The sequence below is a fragment of the Anomalospiza imberbis genome, chromosome 5 (genome assembly GCF_031753505.1).
Source record: "Anomalospiza imberbis isolate Cuckoo-Finch-1a 21T00152 chromosome 5, ASM3175350v1, whole genome shotgun sequence".
In the NCBI taxonomy this organism is placed as follows: Eukaryota; Metazoa; Chordata; class Aves; order Passeriformes; family Viduidae; genus Anomalospiza; species Anomalospiza imberbis.
Genome location: NC_089685.1, coordinates 60,541,839 through 60,562,126, shown reverse-complemented (window position 1 = coordinate 60,562,126; position 20,288 = coordinate 60,541,839). Strand labels below are relative to the sequence as shown.

At 53.4% G+C, this 20,288-nt stretch overlaps 2 protein-coding genes across 5 annotated transcripts in view; both read left to right on the top strand.

Annotated features, from left to right (window-relative positions):
- Window positions 1-20,288, top strand: part of LOC137474548 (arf-GAP with dual PH domain-containing protein 1-like) — a 177,282-nt gene that overhangs the window by 102,892 nt on the left and 54,102 nt on the right. The gene's annotated exons all lie outside the window — the stretch shown is intronic.
- CARD10 (caspase recruitment domain family member 10) lies at window positions 1,496-17,494 on the top strand. Of its 4 annotated transcripts, none has more exons than XM_068191191.1 (21): window positions 1,496-1,582; window positions 3,589-3,807; window positions 4,121-4,258; window positions 4,599-4,924; window positions 6,770-6,952; window positions 7,286-7,441; window positions 7,561-7,686; window positions 7,832-8,026; window positions 8,126-8,263; window positions 8,982-9,097; window positions 9,339-9,379; window positions 10,065-10,185; window positions 10,654-10,834; window positions 11,603-11,726; window positions 12,079-12,319; window positions 12,608-12,677; window positions 13,006-13,105; window positions 13,420-13,578; window positions 15,526-15,647; window positions 16,289-16,404; window positions 16,634-17,494. In XM_068191191.1, the coding sequence occupies exons 1-21, from the start codon at window positions 1,576-1,578 to the stop codon at window positions 16,830-16,832; spliced, it is 3,078 nt and encodes a 1,025-aa protein (XP_068047292.1). In that variant the 5' UTR covers window positions 1,496-1,575; the 3' UTR covers window positions 16,833-17,494. The 4 variants fall into 4 exon arrangements, with proteins under 4 accessions (XP_068047292.1, XP_068047291.1, XP_068047293.1 ...); XM_068191190.1 differs by lacking the exon at window positions 1,496-1,582 and adding an exon at window positions 2,505-2,695; XM_068191189.1 differs by lacking the exon at window positions 1,496-1,582 and having other exon boundaries at window positions 3,459-3,807.

The window sequence follows — 20,288 nt, the reverse complement described above, 5'->3', positions numbered from 1 at the left end:
TTTGAAAGGAACTATGCAGCATGGGGAAAGGGTCTCATGAAAGCCTCCCTTCCCTCAAATCACCTTACTGAAACTGGTGCAGGAGCCCTGCCATTGGCCCTGGAGGAGAAACAAATGAAGATGTTCACTTTGGGTGTAGCAGAAATTCTTTAGGAAAGGGTGGGCCAGTTCATCCAGCTGCTTCTTCACTTACGTGAATGAGGAGGGAAAGTTTTCCGTAGAGAAGCGGGGTCTAGAAGCTGCAGTGGTGGGGTGCTAAAGGCACCTCCCTTTTCTGAGTGTGTTGGCAGGGGCAGGAGCAATGCAGGGCTCCTTCATGTTGTGTTCCGAGCCCTGGAGGGATGCACAGCAGTACTCTGCACTACCCTTTGGGCTGGGGAGAATCAGGGCACTCCTATTTCTTAAGAGCTTGATAATGCATTGGGAATCTCTTGTACAGAGCCTGCACTACATAGCCTGGCTGTTGATGTCTGACACAGCTGAGAATGAAGAAATGAGAGTGAAATAGGGTTGCTAGAGAAAATGAAGAACAACTTAGCCTTGAAGGGGGAAGCTTGATGTTCGTGTCCAGTTCCATCTCTCTCGGAGCCCTCTTTGTCCCGTGGTATGCATAGATTTGGGCAACTGAGTATGTGGCAGGTGTGGAGGGTACTCTGTGCAAACTCTTTGGGATGCTGTGTGGACACACAGGTCCCCTCCTGGGATTACTGTGGCCACTTGGACCAGAGGAAGGCTTCCCAGCATCCACTCCTGGCCGGTGCCAGGCCCAAGTTGCAAGCCCCTGCATGCCCTGGAGTACATCTCCATCACACTGCCTGAGGTGTCTACACACCCAGTTCCACCCACAGACACAGCTGAGGACTGGGGCCAAAGTTTAGCCTGTGGGATCTCTTCTTGGCCTGGATCAGGCATCTTTCCAGCACTCTCAACTTCTTCCCCTTGCTTGGATCCCCCACTCCATCCAGAACCAGGCCTACAGCTTGGGTGGCCTGGCTGCAATTTCCGCAGCCCTGGAATCAAAGGAAGCCTCTCCTTATGAATCTCTTCTTTGTGGAAGAGCGCGGGGGGGCTGTGCCTTGCCGAGGAGACCCCCATCCTGCCCGGGCAGGGTCCTGGACAAGGCGTGCACCCCCTTCCCCCGCCGGCCTGTCGGGTGCGTTTCGGAAGAGAAGTGGCTGGCGAGCCACATCCTTCTGGGAAGCAGCTCTGTCCCGGGGCTGGGGACCGAGGTGGGCTAGGACGGGACACACGCAGAGAAAAACCCTTCCCCGTCTCGCCCAGGTGAGGAGCAGCCGGAGGCTCTCAGAAACCGGGAGTGGCCGAGGGGGATCCGCCCCCGCCCGCCGGTGAGTGCCCCGCGACCCCCGGAGGTGGGCAGAGCTAAGCTCTCCATAGCCCGGGGGGTGCCGGCTTCTTTCCAGCCGGCTGGACGGGAGAGGGAAGGAGAGAGAAGGGAGGGAGGCAGGGAAAGAGGGTGGGAAAGTGCGGGGGGTGGGGAGGGCGCTTCAGACACACCTGCCGGGGCGGCGAGGCGGCAGCGCGGAGCGGCGCGGGGAGCAGCCGCCCGGAGCGGGGATGGCAGGTAAGGGGCGAGCCCCGTCCGGGAACGGGGTCCCGGGGGCGGCGGAGCCCCGCCGGGCACCCTGTGCCGCGGAGGCGGCGGCTGCTCGTCGGCATCGCCCCGGGACGTGAGTTTCGCACTGGCTCGGGAGTGGTGGTGGTGGGGAATGTCTGCGCTTCTTGTCCTCTTCCCCAGCCACCTCCTCAGGAATGGCCTCCGGCTCGGCGTTTCTCGAAGAGCGCCTTCAGACCGGCGAAAGGGAAGAGCTCCCTCCGGCCGCCGCGGGAGGGGGATACCCCGGGCGGGAGCGGGGCTACCGGCTCTGGAACCTTCTGCCCACCCCTCCCCTCTCGTTCTCTCCCTCCCTCTCCCTTTCCACCTCTGCCGAGCCTGCCTGCCGAGAAGCTGGTCGCGGCTTGTACAGTCGGCTTGACTTTCCTTGGAGAAAGAGTTTGACTTAAAGGGACAAATCTGCTGTGGAGTTTGAAAAGCTCAATTTCTGTGACCTGCTGCTGTGTCCTCCACCAGCACAGGAGGAGGACACTGCAGGGTCTATGTGACACTCTCTTGCGTCTATGTGACAAGAGTCTCAAATGAGAGTTAAATTTCTGCAAGAAACACTGGTTTTATTCAACATAGAGCAGTCCATATCTGTATTTGTATTTAGGCTCCTAAACTCTTTGGTGCAGAAAATGAGACACCCGGGAATCTTTTGTGGTGTCAACAATAACAATTCTCTGTTCCTGCTCTCTTCCATCCATCAGACCCCAAGCCTCCTGTTCTTGTATCTGGAGGATTCACTTCTGCGCAGCTCTCTTAGCCATCCTCCTTGATGTACTGGCTGTCAGTCTGAAATACCATGCTGTAATTTGCACCACAAGTAAAAAAAAAAAACAAAAAACAAAACACAAAAAGCCCAAAAAAAAAACCAAAGCAAAAAAAAAAAAACCCAACAAAAAAAAAAAAAAAAAAAACAAAACAACGAACAGAACTCCACCCCCAAATTTCCAAGGAAAAGGAAAAAGACTAGGATGCTTCCTTTCCCCAAGGAATGTGAACCTCTGCCCTGCCCCTGGAGATGTTTGTGTGCCTTGGCTACCAAAGCTGGACTTAATGCCAGCACCACAGCAGCAGGTAACCACACACACGTTGGAGGAGAAATGGCTTCTAAGTCTCAGGAGATCTTTGCTGTGCTTTGCCTTGGCTGCAAAGGATTTGTGCTGGCCTGTGAAGCAGACTTCATTTCTTGAGCAAAAACAGATAACACTTTTTGAGTTGATCCATAGCTGGGGAGAGAGCACTTTGCACATACCTGCTCCATCACAGCTTGTAGGACTTAATGGAGCAGGTTCACCATGGCTCTGAGACGTTTTGGCCTGTGCACTTGAGGGGTTCTCTCTTGCTTTATTTGGTTGGCAGAGTGCTTGCCTTGTTGCTGCATGTTTTCAGGGCTCCATACAGCTGTGTGGAAGATATGCCAAAGATATGTTCATGTGATTCCCTGCTGATTCCAGTACCTGTAGCCAAGCTTCTCTGTGGGATGGTGCCCTTCAGAGCTTGTTTGGTCACCAATGCTTGGTGCACAGTGCCAGGGATTCATTTGCTGGATACTTTCCAGGCCCAAGTATGAGAAAGCATGTCCCAGGCTGCAAAAACTCTTGGTCCTGAGAGTTTCCTATTCTCAGGGATGGGACAAAAGAGAAGGTGTGTGATGGCTGGGGGGATTTAAGAATGTTTGAGAGATAAGGATGATATCTTCTCTAGACTTCCTACTATGCAGACTTCTAACTCCCTTGGGTACCAATTGCCTTCTACATATCTAAGGCTCTAGGTGGATACTCCAGATCTTGCTGAAACCATTTGTATTTAAAATATTTTCTAATGTATGAGTCCCATTTGCAAGATTGGACAAATGGATCATTTGCAGGATCATATCTTGACTTACGTTGTCCCATGCTTACTTATGCCTTCTACCTGTGCTTCCCCATCATTCCTCATCATTTTATCCTTTCCTTTTATCCTTCCAGCCGTGGAGAATGTGCCTCTCCAAGCCAGCAGCCTCTCAGAGCAGGAGGAGGAGGAAGACACCATCTGGGAGAAGATTGAGAGTGCCCGACACCAGCTGACCCGCTCCCTGAACCCGGCCAAGCTCACCCCGTACCTGCGCCAGTGCCGCGTCATAGATGAGCAGGATGAGGAGGAGGTGCTGAACTCGTGCCGATTCCCTTGCAAGAGCAACCAGACAGGTGGGAGAAGACACAAAACTTGGATGGGCCTGGTTTGGGGGGGATAACCTGGTTTTGAGACAGAGTGGATGCTGCACACACTGTGCTGCTTCCTCAGCTTTGTTGTTCTCTGGGGTGCTCTGTACCCAGGGCCTCCCCCTGCGTGCACACAGAAGAGGGCAGTGCTCTCACCTCATTCTCCTCTAACCATTCCCATTTTTGTGGATGGAAGTAGATCTGATGGAGATGCTATTTTCATGTAATGAAGTGGTGCTACACAGTGTTCTCTCTGTTTTGCAGAGAATTTATCCTAGCTCTTTATCTGTTCTTCCAGGTCACCTGATGGACATCCTTCGGCGCCGTGGAAAGCGAGGTTACGAAGCCTTCCTGGAATCCTTGGAGTTTTACTACCCAGAGCACTACACACGGCTTACGGGGAGGGAACCAGCCCAGCGCTGCTCTATGATCCTGGGTAGGAGCAGGTGCTCTGTTCTCCTTTCAGCTGCTGCTTGCATGGGAAGGGCCAGAAAATTTTGTGCAAGTTTACATGCCTGCATGAAAACCGGGTTCACGCTGGCTGTGTGTGAGGAGTCCTGACAGGTCTGTACTCTGGCCCCCTCCCCTCTGGCGGGGGGGAGCCACGTGTACAGCTGTGACAGACTGTGGTGCCATAAGCCTGGGACAACAAGGCCTGCAAACCCTCAGGGGAACTTGTCACCTCTTGATGCAAAACAGAGCATTGGGTAAATCAGTTTCTTGGGGTTACCCCTATTTCAGCAGCCAGGAACAGGTTCTCCTTTGTCTCTCCCCAGATGAGGAAGGCCCTGAGGGGCTAACTCAGTTCCTGATGATGGAGGTGAAGAAGGTGAGGGCTCAACGGAAAGAGCACCTGCTGAAGGAACACCAGCTCCAGGTGAAAAACCAGGCATTGGAGCAAGAGCAGGTCCGGCTGGAGCAGCAGCTGAAGGAGCTCCTGAAGGTGCAGGAGCGTTGCCAGCGGCTGAGAGAGGAGTGGGACTCCAACAGTGTGGAGCTGCTGAGGCTGAAGGATGAGAACTACATGATGGCCATGCGCTACGCGCAGCTCTGCGAGGAGAAGAACGTGGCTGTGCTGCGGAGCAGGGACCTGCAGCTGCTGGTAGGATCCTGGGGAGCACAGAGCGGGATGTGGTGGGGGTCTGATGGCCGAGAAGGATGCACACAGATGTCCACACATGGTGGCTTGTGAGCATGAAGGAGCTGATGGCACACAGGATGCGTAATTGGGATCCTGCCCTGCTCTTGGTGGAAATGTGCCCTGCAGAAAGGCTGAGGCATGGGCACAGTGCAGGAGGCTCGCCACTGCCTGGGGGCAGCTGGAGATACATCTCCAGCTCCTGCCAACTGGTGTAGTTGGAGGTATATCTCTGGAGGAGCCAGAAGCAGGGCTGATGCCTTCCCTGGCATCCCCTGATACTCAGCCTGGCTGCTGGCACCACAGGATGCCCTGTGTGCTCCTGCCTGTGCTTGCTGCTCCGTGCTGCCTGCACTGCTCTCTGGGCAGCACAGGCAGGCAGCAGGCGGCTCCACGCTGTCAAGCTGTGTGTTTGTATTTGCTTTTTCCCCTTCGAGGGTTTGTGTTTTCCTCTCCCTAGGGAGGCCAGTGGCTGTGCAGCCACCCCCACTAGGTGTGTGTGTGCTGCCTGGAGCTGCCCAGCCTGCCTTGCTGAGCTTAGGAGCCTTTTGGCCCAGACTCCATTCCCCTTGCCACTCCCCACCGCCTCCTCATGTCTCTCATGACGTTTGTAAGACTCATGCCCTGCATAGCTGCAGGAATTTGTGACACTGCACTCCAGCTGCCAGGCTCTCACCTCCCGCAAACATGCACACATTTCCTGCCTGGGCAAGGACAGCCCTACCTTGAACCTATTAATAACCTGTATTTTTAAGTGGTCTGCTGCCTCCTGGCATTCCCCCTACCAGTCTGGGCCAGGACCTCTCACACAGCCTTGTGATTACCTTTCATACCTCATTCTGTTCTGCCAGTGGCAGGATCTTCCCCTACCTTTTTTCTGGTATTCCTGCCAATGCCAGCTCCCCTGGGCCTCTATGGAGGAGGGAGGTGAATCACTTGTAGGTAACTGTGGGCTGAAGAAATCCCCCTGGAAGCAGCATCTCAGCTTGCCTTCCCCTCCTAACTCTTGGGTACAGAAGTGTCTAGTCCCCAAAAGTCATTGTGCAGATCTTTTGTGCAGATTCACAGAAGTAATTCAGTTCCTGAATCCCTCTGTGGCAATTTTGGCAGTGCTTCTTGATGGCTTTAATAAGCTCTCCTGTCCCATTTCCTCTCAAAGCCTTACTTACCTGTGAAATTGGTTCTCTGATCAATCTGATCAGTCATTACAGGTCTGGGAGGACCTTTCTTATTCTTAAAAGTCGCTGACCTCTGCTGTCTCCTGTGACATGTTGGTGGAGGAGTGTGGGACCAGGCCAGGGAATGATGATGCCCCTGTATTACTCTGCAGCCTCCAGCAGCCTGAACCTCAAACACCTCCCACACCAGAGGCGGCCTCCCACACTGAGTAGCCTCCAGTGGATTTTGCTACTGTGAATTTGTTTCTCAGCTGCTCTAGGAACCTTTGAGATACTCACAGCTGATGGCCCTGGCAGCACACCAGAGGTCCCATGTCCACCCACGGCCAAGGCCAGCTGCACTGTGGATGCCCCAGGGTAGCAAGAAAGTTGTTGCACCAAGAGATGATCCTGAAAGTGCTTATGCAAGTGTGTCTTCCTCCTTTCCCTGAGGGAGAAGCTTTTGAGTGCAGCTGTGCTGTTAACCTCTGCCCTGCAGCAGGATACTCCTTCACATGCTTGCCTGTGGTTGTCTCCTGTGCCTTATTCACCTCCAGAACTGTTTTCTTCTCAGCACCTTCTCTGCTTTGCTCTCCTAGTAAGGCAGAGGTGCGGGGCCATGTGTGTCAGACTGTTTCTTCCCTGGTTGCAGGTGGACCAGCTGAAATGCAAAGTCTCCAGCCTGGAGGAGGAGTGCAGCCTGCTGCGGAAACAGGCATCGGCACCGCCCCAGCGAGAGGCGGAGGAGCGGGGCCACCCCGACACCATGTCTGAGCTGTGGGCTGAGAACCAGCGGCTCACGGCATCGCTGCAGGAGCTGCAGGGCATGTTGCAGGTACCTGCTAAGGCAGGCCAGGCTCCAGGTCACCTCCTTTCCTGAGCTACCTCCACTGCAGTTGGGGAAATTGTTGGTTTGGGCTGGCCTGTCCCATCCTCCGAGCATGTTGCTTGGCTGTGGTGTCTGCCATTGCATCTGGGTAGTGACGGGTGCTTTTTTCCAGCTCTGTAATTCTTGGTTGGGCTCACCAAAGTGTGACTTGGTGCCTTGGAGAGCACAGCAGATTGATGCTGGATGATGGTGACAGCTGTGCCAATCTGCCAGTCACAGCCCTGGTCTGTTGAGCCCTCGGTGCTTGTGGTGCAGTGACAGTGCCCTCTTGCCTCTTAGAAACCCGGTGAGGGCCCAGTGCCAGGCTCTGAGCAGATCCTCCTGGACATCCTGGAGCATGACTGGAAGGAAGCCCAAGATGACCGGCAGGATCTCTGTCAGAAACTCAACTCCCTGCAGAATGAGCTGCAGTGGGCCGAAGAGCTGAGGGATAAGGTAGAGCATTCATCACCACCTCTGTCCCTGCACTCCAAGCAGAGCCTGGAATAGAGGAGAAGGATGCTGTTAAGCAGTTGCTTTCAGGAAAGCTAATGCTCGTTGCTTGCTGTTACCAGTACCTCCAGGAGGTGGAAGATCTGCAGCTGAAATACCGAACGCTGCAGAAGGACTGTGATCTCTACAAGCATCGTATGAACACAGTGCTGCTGCAGCTGGAGGAGATCGAAAAAGAGCGGGACCAGGTAAATTGCTTTTGACTGCCCAGCAAGAACAGGACTCTGGATACCTCTCCTTCCCCAGTGGATCTTGTCCAGCCATGCCAGGGTGGGAGGTAGTGCAGCAGTGCAGTTCCGTGTCTTTTCTCGCTCTCAGTCTGGCTCTTTGCAGGCCATCCAGAGCCGTGATGGGGTGCAGCTGCAATACTCCCAGAGCCTGATTGAGAAGGACCAATACCGCAAACGTGTGCGGGCCCTGGAGGAGGAGCGGGATGAGCTTCTAAGCAAGCTGAGCCAGGCAGAAGGGCTGAATAGCACACTGGAGGCACAGCTGCAGCGGTGCCAAGGCAGCCGCAGCCTCAGCAAGGTGAGGGTGGCTAGAAGGAAGGGGAAAGAGGGAAGGCAAAGGGGTCAGGACTGATTTCTGGAGGATGCAAATGTGATGATGGAGTTCCTTCTCTCCCAGATGTGCAGCTCTTCCTACTCCCTCTGCTCCAACCTCAGCAGCACCTGGAGCCTCATAGACAACCCTGCAAATGGACTCGTCGATACCCTGGGGACTTCTGTTACCCCATTCCTAGGGGATTCAGCCATTCAGAGCATGGTGAGTACTTGACCATGTGAGGCTGGCCCTCAGCTGAGGTCAGTGGAGGCACTGCTCAGGAAGGGCACACAGGCATTGGAGTGGCTTCATTGTGAGGCTATGACTTGGTGGAAGACGGGGTGTGGGGTGGTGTGTAAGGTGTGAGCAGATCTCAGGTGCAAAGCTCTCAGTCTCTAACAAACTGGCCAATGCTGCCCTAAAGTGTGTGAAAGCCCTTCATTCCATATGACACCCTAGAAACCAACAGCTTCATGTAAGATGCTGTCCTCCCTAAATTGCTGTTTAATTTATGATGCTGGAGGAGAAATCCAGACTCTTTTGAACCCTATAGCATCGTATTGTTTTTAAGGGAGTCAAGTTCTTTTGTTTGACTCCTTGAGCTGCCATCCCAGAGCACCCTGAAATGGCCACAGGTTACTCACACCTCTGGGTGTGTGGTGGCTAAACCAGAAATATAAGGATAAGGTTTGGTTAGTCTATTCATCTGCTACTGCTCCCACATCTTGTGCTTTGTAAAAAGATGGGGATGCAGTGTCATGGATCTCTAGCTGAGCTATCTGCTTGGGAAAACAAGGTGCTCCTGGGACTTTGGAGGGATGTGGATTATCCTAAAGAGGGTTGTGGTAGCCAAGGAGCTGTTTTCTCCTTTGGCCTGAAGGGAGGGCAGAAATGGTGCTGGGTGTTGGTGTTAGCAAGCATGTCTCTCACTGTGCCCAAGGACGAGACTCCCGACAGTGAGAAGGATATCAACCGCCTTTCCACCTTCCCCTTCCCTCCCTGCATCGGCTCCATCCTCCGTCGGCAGCGGGAAGAGAGGTGCATGCCCCACAAAAGGTGATTGCTGAGGGCTGCTTGTCTCCTCTGTGGGGGTTGTGGGGTCCAGGAAGAGATGCCTGGTAGGATTAGGAGAGAACCTAGAGTGTGAACTGAGTGGAAAAGCTGTTTGGAAGTTGTGTGGTGGCTCCAGGGGTGCTTGGGGGTGGTGGGGAAGTCTGGAGCTGAGATTGAGAATGGAATGCAAACAGGCTTTGGAAAAGCTAATACCTTACAGATCCATTTTGTGTCTTCTTTTTAGCTTGTCCTGTGGCTCCTTTAGCAGCATTGAAGATTCAACAGGTACAAGGCTTTCCTCAATGGGCTTAGCTAAAAAGGAGTGGGGGGCTGTGGGTAGAGGGGTTGGACAACTGACCCTCCCTCACACCTCTGCTTTGTGCGGCTCATTGTGAGGGCTCTGAACCTTTAGCATGGTACTGTGGGCCCTCATATCCCCTGTGCCTTGTCAGACACAGCAGCTGGAAAAGCTGGCTTTTCCTCTGCAGAGCAGGTAGCTATTTGCATCAGCTTTGTTTGGCTCATGGGAAGATGTTGAGGGGAGTAGGTAATAGAAGAGGGAAATACCTTTGTCCTGGGGTGTTACTGGATACTCCCTTTATCTGCTACTACCTGTGTGATGGGTTGTAAGTCTCCTGGAGTGAAGAGGAGCATCCTGCAAACTGGTGCTGGCAGGTCCTGTGGTGGTTGCTGGTGGCTGGTCTCTGGGCACATCCACATGGCCCTGGCTGCTGCTGCCTTCTGACCAAAATGCTGATGAAGGGAACGAAGATTTGCTTGTTCTCAGGGAACATGGGAAAAAACTTTTCTTGAGGGTGACCATTCAAAGCCTCCCTACAACCTCGGTTTCCCAGTTAGATGCTGGAAAATGGTCAGGAGAGGATGGCAGACCCTTGCCACCCTCAGAACACCAACTCCCTGCAGCACTAGCACAGGTAAAGTGCTCCCTCTCCCTTTTGCTCTTTCCTAGGCAGCAGTTTTCCTGACACCTTGTTGGGGGCCTTCTCCTCTTCTTCCAGCAGCACCTACACCAGGGTGAAGTCGGAGATCTGCTTATCCACGCTTTCCAGCCGCAAGGAGGTCACCAGGAGGTGACTGCTGCTCTCTGAGCTGGGCACAATGCGATGGTGCTTGAGGGGGCATTTTGTGGTGCCAGGGACCATGCTTGGGAGACCCTTCCTTTCTGCCCCTCCCTTGCAGTTGCAGGCCCTTTCTCACTAGTGGGAGAGGAGAGAAATGAAGATCCTATAGTCCTTGCTTCCTAGCAGGACTTCAATTTTTTGCACTGTGCTATTGGTTATGGCAGGGGTGGAGATGTTGCTCTGGGCTGGACATGCATCTGTCTAGGTAGGGAAGGACTGTGGGAGTCCAGCTTGGCTTTGGTGGTGGGGCTGGTGAGATAGAAGGGGTTGTGGGTCTTTGTTAGCTCCGTGTACCCTGGTGAGTCATGAGCTCCGTGCTGCAGTAAACACCCTGTAACTGGACACAGGCCATGGGGGACTGGCTCTTAGAAAAGGCAGTAAACCTCAGTTGCCAGACTTGGCATTTCTCCTTGCCAGGTCACTGGTGGTGCAGCTCACTAGTGTGGGTCATCCCAGCCACCCCTCGCCCCAGGAGAAGAGGCTCGGAGCAGACATCTCCATCGTTGGAGGGAACAGGACAGGAATTTATGTCCAGTGGGTCAAGCCAGGCTCACGCGTTGAAAAAGCAGGACTCAGGGAAGGGTGCCGGCTCATTGAGGTGAGTCCGGGAATGGGCTCCTTTTGTGGGTTTGCAAAGCACCTTTGATGATGCAAGGAGTGCAGAGTGATCCCCAGTGCAAGATGACCTCTACCCAGCTTGAAGTCCACCTCCATTTCTCTTATTTTCCAGGACTGCTCCCTGTCTAGAGCTTTACACAGCACAAACACCCACCCAGGTCTCCTGGCACTTAAATGTACTTGTGCATGTAAAAATGCCAAGACCTTCTGAAACCCTTCCTTGAGCTGTGGGAAGGGAGAAACAAAAATGAGTCACACAATTAAGATGCCAGTCCAGCTTTGTGTCCCTTGCCTTTATGTCTGTCACCTTGTGGCTTTTCAGAGCAGTTTGCATCCTGCATCCTGCACATGCCCATTGCAAACCAATCAATTCTGGAGCAAGATTTCTCAGGCCTTTGTGACCCTCCTGAGTTATAGAGAATAATTGCTCTGAAAAAAGCTCCTGGAAGGAGGGAAGGGCATTTGTTTTGCCAAGAATGACACCACTTGAAATACAGCTGCACTACTTGCACACACACATTTCCTTTCACGACAGCCCATCATCCAGACTGGGTGATGGCTAGCAGCAGGTATTTCAGAGGCAGAGGTGGGAGCCAGAGGCTGACTGAGGATGCCTTGTCCTCAGATACAGTTTTTCACAGACCTGCCTCACTCTGTAAAACCTTTTGTGTAACCCTGATGGGTGAGGGAGCCTGGGGGGTGCGTGCTCTTCCAGCCCTTAGGTCTAATGGCATCGGGTCCTTGCTAGCTGAGGGTGCCATCGCTGAAGGAAGAGGTGCTTTCCCTGGAGAACTGCACACGGGAGGTTGCCTACCTGAGCCTGCTGCACTGGGATGAGCCATCTAGTCTCATCTTTCAGCTTGACCTAGAAGGTAAGGTGCTGGCAGCTAGGTCACCTTTGAACCTGAGCTCTCTGCCTCCCTTTCTAGACCTTCCACTCCAACCTAGAGATTAATCTCAGTTATTCTCTCTCCTCTCCTGTTTGGTCCTAGGCCACCATGTCAGACACAGGGGTTGGCCGTAGCTCCAGTAGCTTTCCCTCTCTGGTGTGACTTGTGCATCCTCTGAGTTACGGGACAGAGGTACAGACCTTCTGTCTGTTTGCCTCCTCTGCACCCCAACCCCAATCCAGAGCGTCGCAACTGTGCTGGGGACTTGGCTTTCTTATTGGTGACTGTTGTCTACTGCGTCCCCACCTGTGGTGACCTGTGTTTTATGCTCCAGGATACCAGCCTCTGCGGGCAGCCCTGAAGGAAGGGAAGAAATTTTCTGGAGACTCGTTCTACATCCGCACCAACGTGTCCCTCCTGGAGCCGTCGGACCCTTACGCGCTGTGCGTGAAGTGTCGGGAGATCCTGCACGTCACGGACACCATGCACAGAGGCCGGCTGGAGTGGTACTGCTCTCGCGTCGATCCCTTGACCGTGCGGGACCTGGACAAGGGCACGGTGCCCAACTACAGCAGGTAACCGGTGTGAGGAGGGAGGCAGGGGGCACCTGCCCCATTTGTGTGTGCTGGCCATCCCCTAGCGTCCTGGGGCTGCAGTCTGGCCTCTCGGTGGTGTAGGAGGACTAAGTCTTGTTTGGGGACGACTGGGGTAGTGTTTGGGAGCTTGTGAGGGACTGGGAGGTTGAGTGAGGGCTTTGATATGCCTATGCTTCAGCAGGAGTGTGGGATTGGTGAAGAGGATCCCAGCAGGCCATGGGCCCTGGGGCTTCTGGAGTTGCTTCAGTGCAAGTGCTGTCTTTTCAGGGCTCATCAGCTTTTGAAGATCCAGGAGAAGCGCCAGATGCCTGGGCAGCAGAGAGGCCACAGAAATAACGTAAGACAAAGAAGCAGGTGATGAGAGCTGTGGTGTGTGCCCATGGCCATCTCACCACCTCAGAGACAATCTGCCCCACTCTGTTGGTAAACCAGCTTGTACAGAGGTGGCAGATGCAAGCAAAGCTTTTAGGCCAGGCAGTGTTACTGCTCTGTGGCTGCTTTTCTACCACTTCCCCACTTCCCAGACTGAACCTAATGGATGGCAGTCCTAATACCTTTTTGAAAGGGTGCTCTGTCCTCTTTGCCAGATGGTGTTCTGTAGCCAGTTCTTCATGTGTGTGAAAAGGGCAGTGCTCTCAGCCTAATTGCCCTCACTTTCTCCTCAGCTAAAGAAACGGGCCTTGGGCCAACTGCGTTTGGTGAAATCCAAACCACAGAGGAGCCCAGAACAGCCTCCCCAGCAGCTGTGGCTGGACCCCTGCTCAGGTGAGCTGTTAGCCCTGTCCCTGCCCTGTCACCCTTGGAGAACCAGTTGTCCCCTAGTCATCCAACGTTTTGTGGAGAATGAACTGCTGCATAACTCAAGGGAGTCCCAGAGAACGGGTAGGGGATCTGCATCCGGGGTCCATGAGTGAGTGTTGTAACCAGGGTAGGGTCTCTCCTGGGACATAAGATGGTTTGGTAGGTGCCTCTATGATTCAGGATGAGGAGGTAGTACAGAACAATGGGATGGTCTGTAGGCTGTCCTGGTCTCCTGTGTTCTTACCTTTGGCTTTCTCTTCTTCAATGCTGTCTTCCAGACCCAGACACAAACCTGAAGCCTTACAGCCTGGTGCGCCCTGTGGTGGTCAAGACACCCCGTCCTGTGGTGCTGTTGCCAAGCTGCATTGCACCACGGCTCATCAGGAACCTGCTGGACCTGCCCACCTCTCGCCTGGACTTCCACGTGTGCTCAGCAGGTAGGCATCAATACATGGCTGCTCAGTCCGTTTCAGTGAAGAGCTGCTCTTTTCTTGGAAGGTTGAGTTATGGTCTCATGGGAGTCTTGGAAAGCCCATGAGATCTCTCTTCAGAGGGTAAGTGTGGGAATCTCTCAATCTTCCCACATAATACCTGTTGACAGGTCACGTTTTTGGGCTGAGTGTCTGCAAGATATTCCCTGCTATTTGTAACCGTGTCCTATCCCTTTGGCCCACAGGGAAGCCAGCCCTCCCTTCTGGTCACCTGAGGCATGGGGATCTTCTCTCTTCCCTTGAGTGGGTGGTGGTGTAGCATTGCCTTGCTGCTCTGGGTGGCTCTTCCCAGAGATGAAAACCATGGCTGGTGTGGGATCTGCAGGTTGACTTCATGCCAGTTCTTCCCGCCCAGGAACAGGAGGATCCAGCCTTAGTGCTGGTATCCCCCTCCTTCTGCCAGTAGATGCGAGGCTTACACACAGCTGAAGAGGCTGCTGGGGAAAGGGCATTTCTCCCATAGGGAATGTTCAGAGAGGACAACTCCCTCTTTCCTCCTTCCTCCTCACTTCTGCAGTGCTCTCTTTTCCCAGTGTTAAGAGTTCTCCCTTTGCCAACTGCAGGACTGAAAAATGAGTTGATTTGTTTGTTTGCGGGGTAATGATGGAGGTAGTGAAAAATCTCTGGTTTGCTGAAGGATGGCTCTGAAAATTTTGGCTGCTGGGCTTCTCAGCTGAGTGACTTGGCCATATATCCTGTCCTACTGAGCCCTCTACAGGGTCCCCCTCACACTGCACAGGGGACCTGCTTCCAAGCTTTTACTGTGATTGGGAATATACACTGAGGGCAAAAACTCCATTGTCCCCTGCTAGTTTTGCCGGCTGCGAGGGAAGGAAAATAATCCATGAGCCCCAAGCCATTTCTCTTTTGTTTGCTGCCTGTATTTTCTTTCGATCTTCCAGGAAAGTCTGCTGCCTGCAAAGGAAACATGGCTTTGCAGGATCCAGGTCTGCCTGGGAAGTACTGTGTCACTAGGCAGAGGATGCCCAGCCAGCCTGGAACCTGGGATAACTGGACCCAGTTCCAAACATGCCTTCTGCTAAAAATATTACTTTATTTCCATCTTAGGGACAAGCAGCTCCTAAAAGCCTTTTTATGATGCCTCCTCATGTATCCGTGGCAGTGTGAGCAGCTGCCTAGAGCAGCCTGGTGGGCAGGTAAAGCCTGGCTCCTTCCTCATCCACACTGGGATGCAGGGCCTGTGGCTCCGAAGCCAGGTCTGGGTGTGTGTATTGTGTCAGCCTCCTTTGGGAGTTACCAGGGGCACCTGGCTGTCTTTGCTTTGACCATTGCTTTGACCATGCTGCATCCAGCTCTGCCCCCAGTTCTCTGTCCCAGCATCACCTCTCTGCTGCTTTCCTGGTGCTGGCTGCTGTGTGCTGTCCTGCTTCTGAGCTGAGGTTCAGCTCGTCCCCATTTTCCTCCCACTCTCCCAGCATACACCCACTCCTCTTGCTTCCCCAGCCATGGTGCTCACTTACAGGAGCTGTCTATAAGCCTGTGTAGCACTCAAACCCTGCAGAAAATCTCTCTGGCAAGATAAAGTGGTTATTTTTCTGCCATGCTCTGTTAGGGAGGGGTTGGGACAGTGTGGCAGTGGGTGGATAATGTCTGTGAGCCAGCTTAGGCTGCTGTGGTACAACACAAGGTGCTGCTCTTGCCATGCAAGGTGTCTTCAGGTGTGATATCTCGCTTGTTGCCTACCAGAAAGCTGCAGGAGATCCATGCCCAAAGTGTGATGCTGTGTAATTAGTCTTGCTCTCCAGGATCTGGAAACTTGGAACTTGATAAGCACCAGTGCAGCAGCCAACGTGTGGGATCTGAGGAAGAAAGTGTGTGCAAGAGGGAGAAGGGGCTGACATCTCTCTCTTCCTATTTCCTCTTGGCTTGCAGAGAAGCTGGCAGGAGGGGATCCCAGTGCAACCCACGCTCAGGAGCACCCTGTGTCTAGAACTGCCCCCCAAGACCAGAGGGAGAGTGGACGAATCCACATGATCCGGGAGGCAATGGAGAAGGTGCTGAGGCTTTTGGTGTGGGGAGAAAGGGCCAAGATGGGGCAGCTCATTCAGACTGGAGGAGAGGAGGGGACAGCTGAGTGGGGGAAGAGGGAGAGTGGTGTGGTGATAGAAAAGGAGCTACTTGCTTGGGGGTTATGTAATTTGGAGAGTGCTTCAGGTCAAGGTGCTGTGGACTTGTGGAGCAACAGATACAGATATTTCCCTGAGTCTCTGATGAGCTCAGATAAAATAAATGGGAAATGGGGATTTGTAGAGGAAGCAGAGGGACATGTCATACTCAGAAGTGACCTCCCTGCTCTCACATTCCTCATGTTCACCAAGGTGGCAACAGCTCTGCTCAGGGCAGAAATGTGAGACTGTGGGTGACAGTGATGACAAAGAGGATGTGAAGATGAGCTGTGGCTGAGAGAGGGGTCCAGTGAGCTCTTGGGTTGGATTGGCAGTGATGGAATGGGTGACCCTGCTCTTTAATTCTCCCTTTTTCTATTGGCACTGTCCATAAATCTCACTTCTAATGGAATTAGTATTGGAAAAGCAATGATATTGCACAGTATGGGGTTTGATTTAATGTAACTGTCACAGGCTGGGGTTATTTTTTCTCCATTTAAATCAGTAAATCTATTCAATTTCCTTTCCAGAATAAACACTGCCTGTTGGAGCTGGGAGTTGAGGGTGTGAGGGATCTAATTAAAAGTGAAATATACCCCATTGTTATCCATGTCGAGGTCACGGAGAAGAACGTTAGAGGACTCAGGTGAGGAAAGACGGCATGGCATAGATGGAGGGTGTCATGGGAGGAGAGAGAAGCCCTGGTCTCTGTTCAGAGACAGAACATGGATCGGACGAGAACACTGGATGTGTGTGCTGGGGTTGGTGCTGTGAAGGGAATAATTCCTTTCTGTACGTGTGAGTGCATTCCTGGGTGGTTTTGCCGCCCCACCTCTTTATGCCGAGGGTAACATTTGTCCCTGTGTTTTCCGCAGGAGCTTGCTGGGGAAGGCAGGCTCGGAGGTGCTGAAGGCGTGCCGTGCTGTGGAGCAGGCTCTCCATACCCTGCCGTGCTCCTGGGCCCGAGTGGAGCCCCACGCCTGGAGCCACGCCGAGGAGCTGCCCAAGGTGGTTCGTGGATGCATCTTCCAGGAGCAAACCCGCCCGCTGTGGATTGAGGAGGGCGATGACTGAGTGGGGGGGGGTAGCAGAGCAGCTACTGCCACCTACTGTCCCCAAAAGCTGCTCTCAGAGGTGCCTGCCTTCCCAAGCCCCTCCAGGTAGTGTGTTCTTCCTCCCTGAGGGCATGCTGGTAGCTAAGGCCCCCCAGGGTAGCCTTTCTCATCCCATGAGGGCCACGAAAAGCCAGGAAGTAACAGATAGCAGTTCCCCCACCCCCGCCCCTGTCTGAGCTTTCTGTGTTTCATTGGAAAGACGTCTTCCACCATCATGGTGGAAACCACCCCTGTGGGCTGTTCCCTGTCGCCTTGGGCTGCCCTTGTACGTGGTCAGATTGACAGACAGGGAACGTAGGGGAACTGTGTGGGATCAGGCTGCGTAGGAGCATTTCTCACACAGATTTCAAGCTCTTGAGCTCTTCTCCCGTCACCACCATCTCCCCTGGCGGTGGCACCGTGTGCTCCGGGGCCTCTCTTCCCATCTACCTCGCCTCTGGCCCCAAGGCACAGGGAGCACGGCTCATACGCCCGTGACCCACTGCAGCTGGAGTGACACTAAGGTTACAACAAACCCTCGTTTTATAGGAGCTGTACTCTTTATTGCTTGTAAATTATTAATGGAGCCTTTCATTGGCAAACTGCCTGTAAAGGAGAATTAAATGCCATTCATAATGGGAATGGGTGGAAGGCTGTGGGCTTGTGTGTTACTGGGAAGGTATGGGTGATGCACAACGGGATATTTTTCTCCTCCTTTACGTGAGACCCAACTGCCCAGCCCTCCAGGGGAAGGAGGGAGCACTGCTGTTGCTCTTGTAGGGCAGTAAGAAGTGTGGGGAGAGGACAGGCTAAGTGTGCCACAGACTAAGTCCCCTCCCTTTTCTACTTAGCCCCTGGTTTTCAGTCCCTTGCTCTCCCCAGCACTGATGTTGGTCAGGGTGCTTTAGGAAAGTCAGGGAAAAGTTCACTTGAGTTTTGAATTTTGTCTGGCTGGGGTCCCTAGAGCTTTGCATCCCTCCATGCCCTGGTTAGCGTGAAGTGACAAGCCACCTACCTCACCCTCCTGGGGGGCAACAAGGAGACTGAGCCCAGCCATGCTGCTAGGAGAAAGGGAGACAGTGCCCCTGCAAGGTGGGGTTCTCACCCTGACATGGGGCCAAGAGTGGCTTCATACTCTGGCAGGGGGAAGACGGAGGCTTTGGGTAGCCACAGCAGTGCTCTCTTGGGCTGCATGGTCATGAATCCTGTTATGCAGCCACCATTATCAGATGCCATAGGAAAGGGGTGCCAGGATACCCATGCTGTGGGGAGGTGGTGGTTGGTAGTCTTTCCTGAGGCAGGCCAGAGGAAAGTGAAGTCTGTGGCTCTGGGAGGCTTGGGGCTCTTGGGGCATTAGGTCAGGCAGAGTCTGCTGATGCTGGGGTCAGTGGGAGAAGATGGGCAACCAGCATCAGAGTCAGGTCCTTTCTGTGTCCCCCTTGCCCCTGTGGTTTGGCACTGCTGATGCCATGCACTTGTGAAGCTCTGAGTAAAGATTAACTTGCTGATCTTCACGAGTCCCCTGTGAGGTGTTATTTCAGGCTCTAAACCAGTTGCCTGTGTCTTTTATGAGGACAAGAGTGAAGGGGGGAGGAAAGAAAATGAAGATTTTAACTTGCAGTCACTAAAATATAGAGCAAAGTCCTCGCTCTGCCCTGGAGCCATGCAACTCTTCTCTCAGGGAGGGGGGAGCTGGCATACACAGGGCTCCAGATGAGAGCTCCCAAGTGGCATCCACTCCAGGGCATGCAGCCTGAGCATCCAGCACAGCCCGTCCCCTGGGAGGGTGCTTGCCCTACAGGCAAACAAAGTGGGATTCTTGTTGAGCTGATGAGAAGACAAGTCCCAAAACAAGCTCCCATTCACGTGTCATGGATTTGGAGATTGGAATTTACATCTTTGCTGGGGAAAAGTAGTGCTTGATTATTCAGGGAAAACTGTGTGTGAGGCACTGTGACTCAGGGCTTGAAACTTCCTCGTGTCCCTGCTGGCACTGGGAACCAGCCCTATGGGCTAGGCTGAAGGGGGTCAAAAGCAGCCCCTCCACCTTGGGTAGTCAGGCTGTGCTCCTAGCTTAGCTCTTGTTGCCCTCCCAAAGAATCACATCCCCCAGCACTTCCCTGGGCCATCGGTGCTCTCAACCACAGGGAAAGGGAGACAAAGGGAGGCTGCTGGGAGGGAGGCTGGCAGTGCCCAGCTAGCCAAGCAGCAGCAGCACTGCCTCCCCTGCTCCCAGGCTTCTTCCAGGCTCTCTCTTTATCCAGCTTTTCTCCCCCGAGGCTTTCAAAATCCAGCTTTAACTTGTTCTGGACATGGGTGAGAAGTGGAGCAGAGGGCTCCAAGGCAAACATAAATGACCCTTTCTGCCCTGCACACCCCAGCCCACCTTTTTTTTACCTCCTAAGGGGGTGGCTGCCTGCTTGGAGGAATGAGTCACAGGTTAGGTAACAAGCACAACGCAATTAGCAGCCCTGGGCACCAATTACCAGCTGTAACAGCCTTCTGCAAACCCCTGTAAAGAGACACTGAGAGCAAGATTTCTCTCTCCAGGGAGGGAATTGTCAAGGTGGCACATGTGTTGCCCTGGGAAGTCCACAGTGGACCCCTGCCCAAGCAGAGTTTCCTGGCATCATGTTCTGTATGAGGTAGCTTTGAATTGTATTTGTAATGTCTTCTGGGGCCATCACTAAGGAGCCCTGCCTGTGCCCCACCTCTGCCTCCCAAATGATCTCCTAAGCCAGAGCTAGAAGGTGCTCCAGGATGCCCTGGAGCTATAGAAGCTTCCTTTACAGGTGCCTGAGGCTGCTGGCATGTGGCTGGAGCACTCAGGGAGGTTAATTTCTGGTTCAGGAGCATTGGCCAGCCGTGTGAGCAATCCCAGTCACACCAGGTCCACATCCCTACAGTAATGTAAGGCCTGAAGGTGAATGACTCCCCCCATGCCCCAAATCAATGTAAGAAAGCAGGAATATTCAAAGGGATCTAAAAATAAAACCTGCAGGGACTCTCCAAAGGGATGTGGGAGATGCTCTGGAGATGTTCTTGCTTCAGGGGAAGGCAGGAGAATTGAGCTTTATAGAAATGTAGGGGAGAAGGGATTCACTGGTTTCTTCCTTACAAAAGGAAAAAGTTATAGCCAGGGACAGGGGCAGAGTGAAAGTGTGTCTGAGATGTGGAGAAACTGAGCGCACAAGTCTAGCCCTGTAGAGAGGTCTTCCCTGTGTGCCTGGGAAGTGTCTGTGGTTGGACACACAGTGGGAGTGTGGAACAGAGGGTCCCTGGCAGGCTGCCCTGCCCCTCTGTTCTAAGGTCCCATGATCTGACATGTGCATGGGGCGGGGTGTCCTTTGCCATATGGAGCCATTCCACACCCCTGCCAATTCTCCTGGGCCCCAATTTACTACTTTTTATTTTAATTTTTTTGGTATGCTGAGAT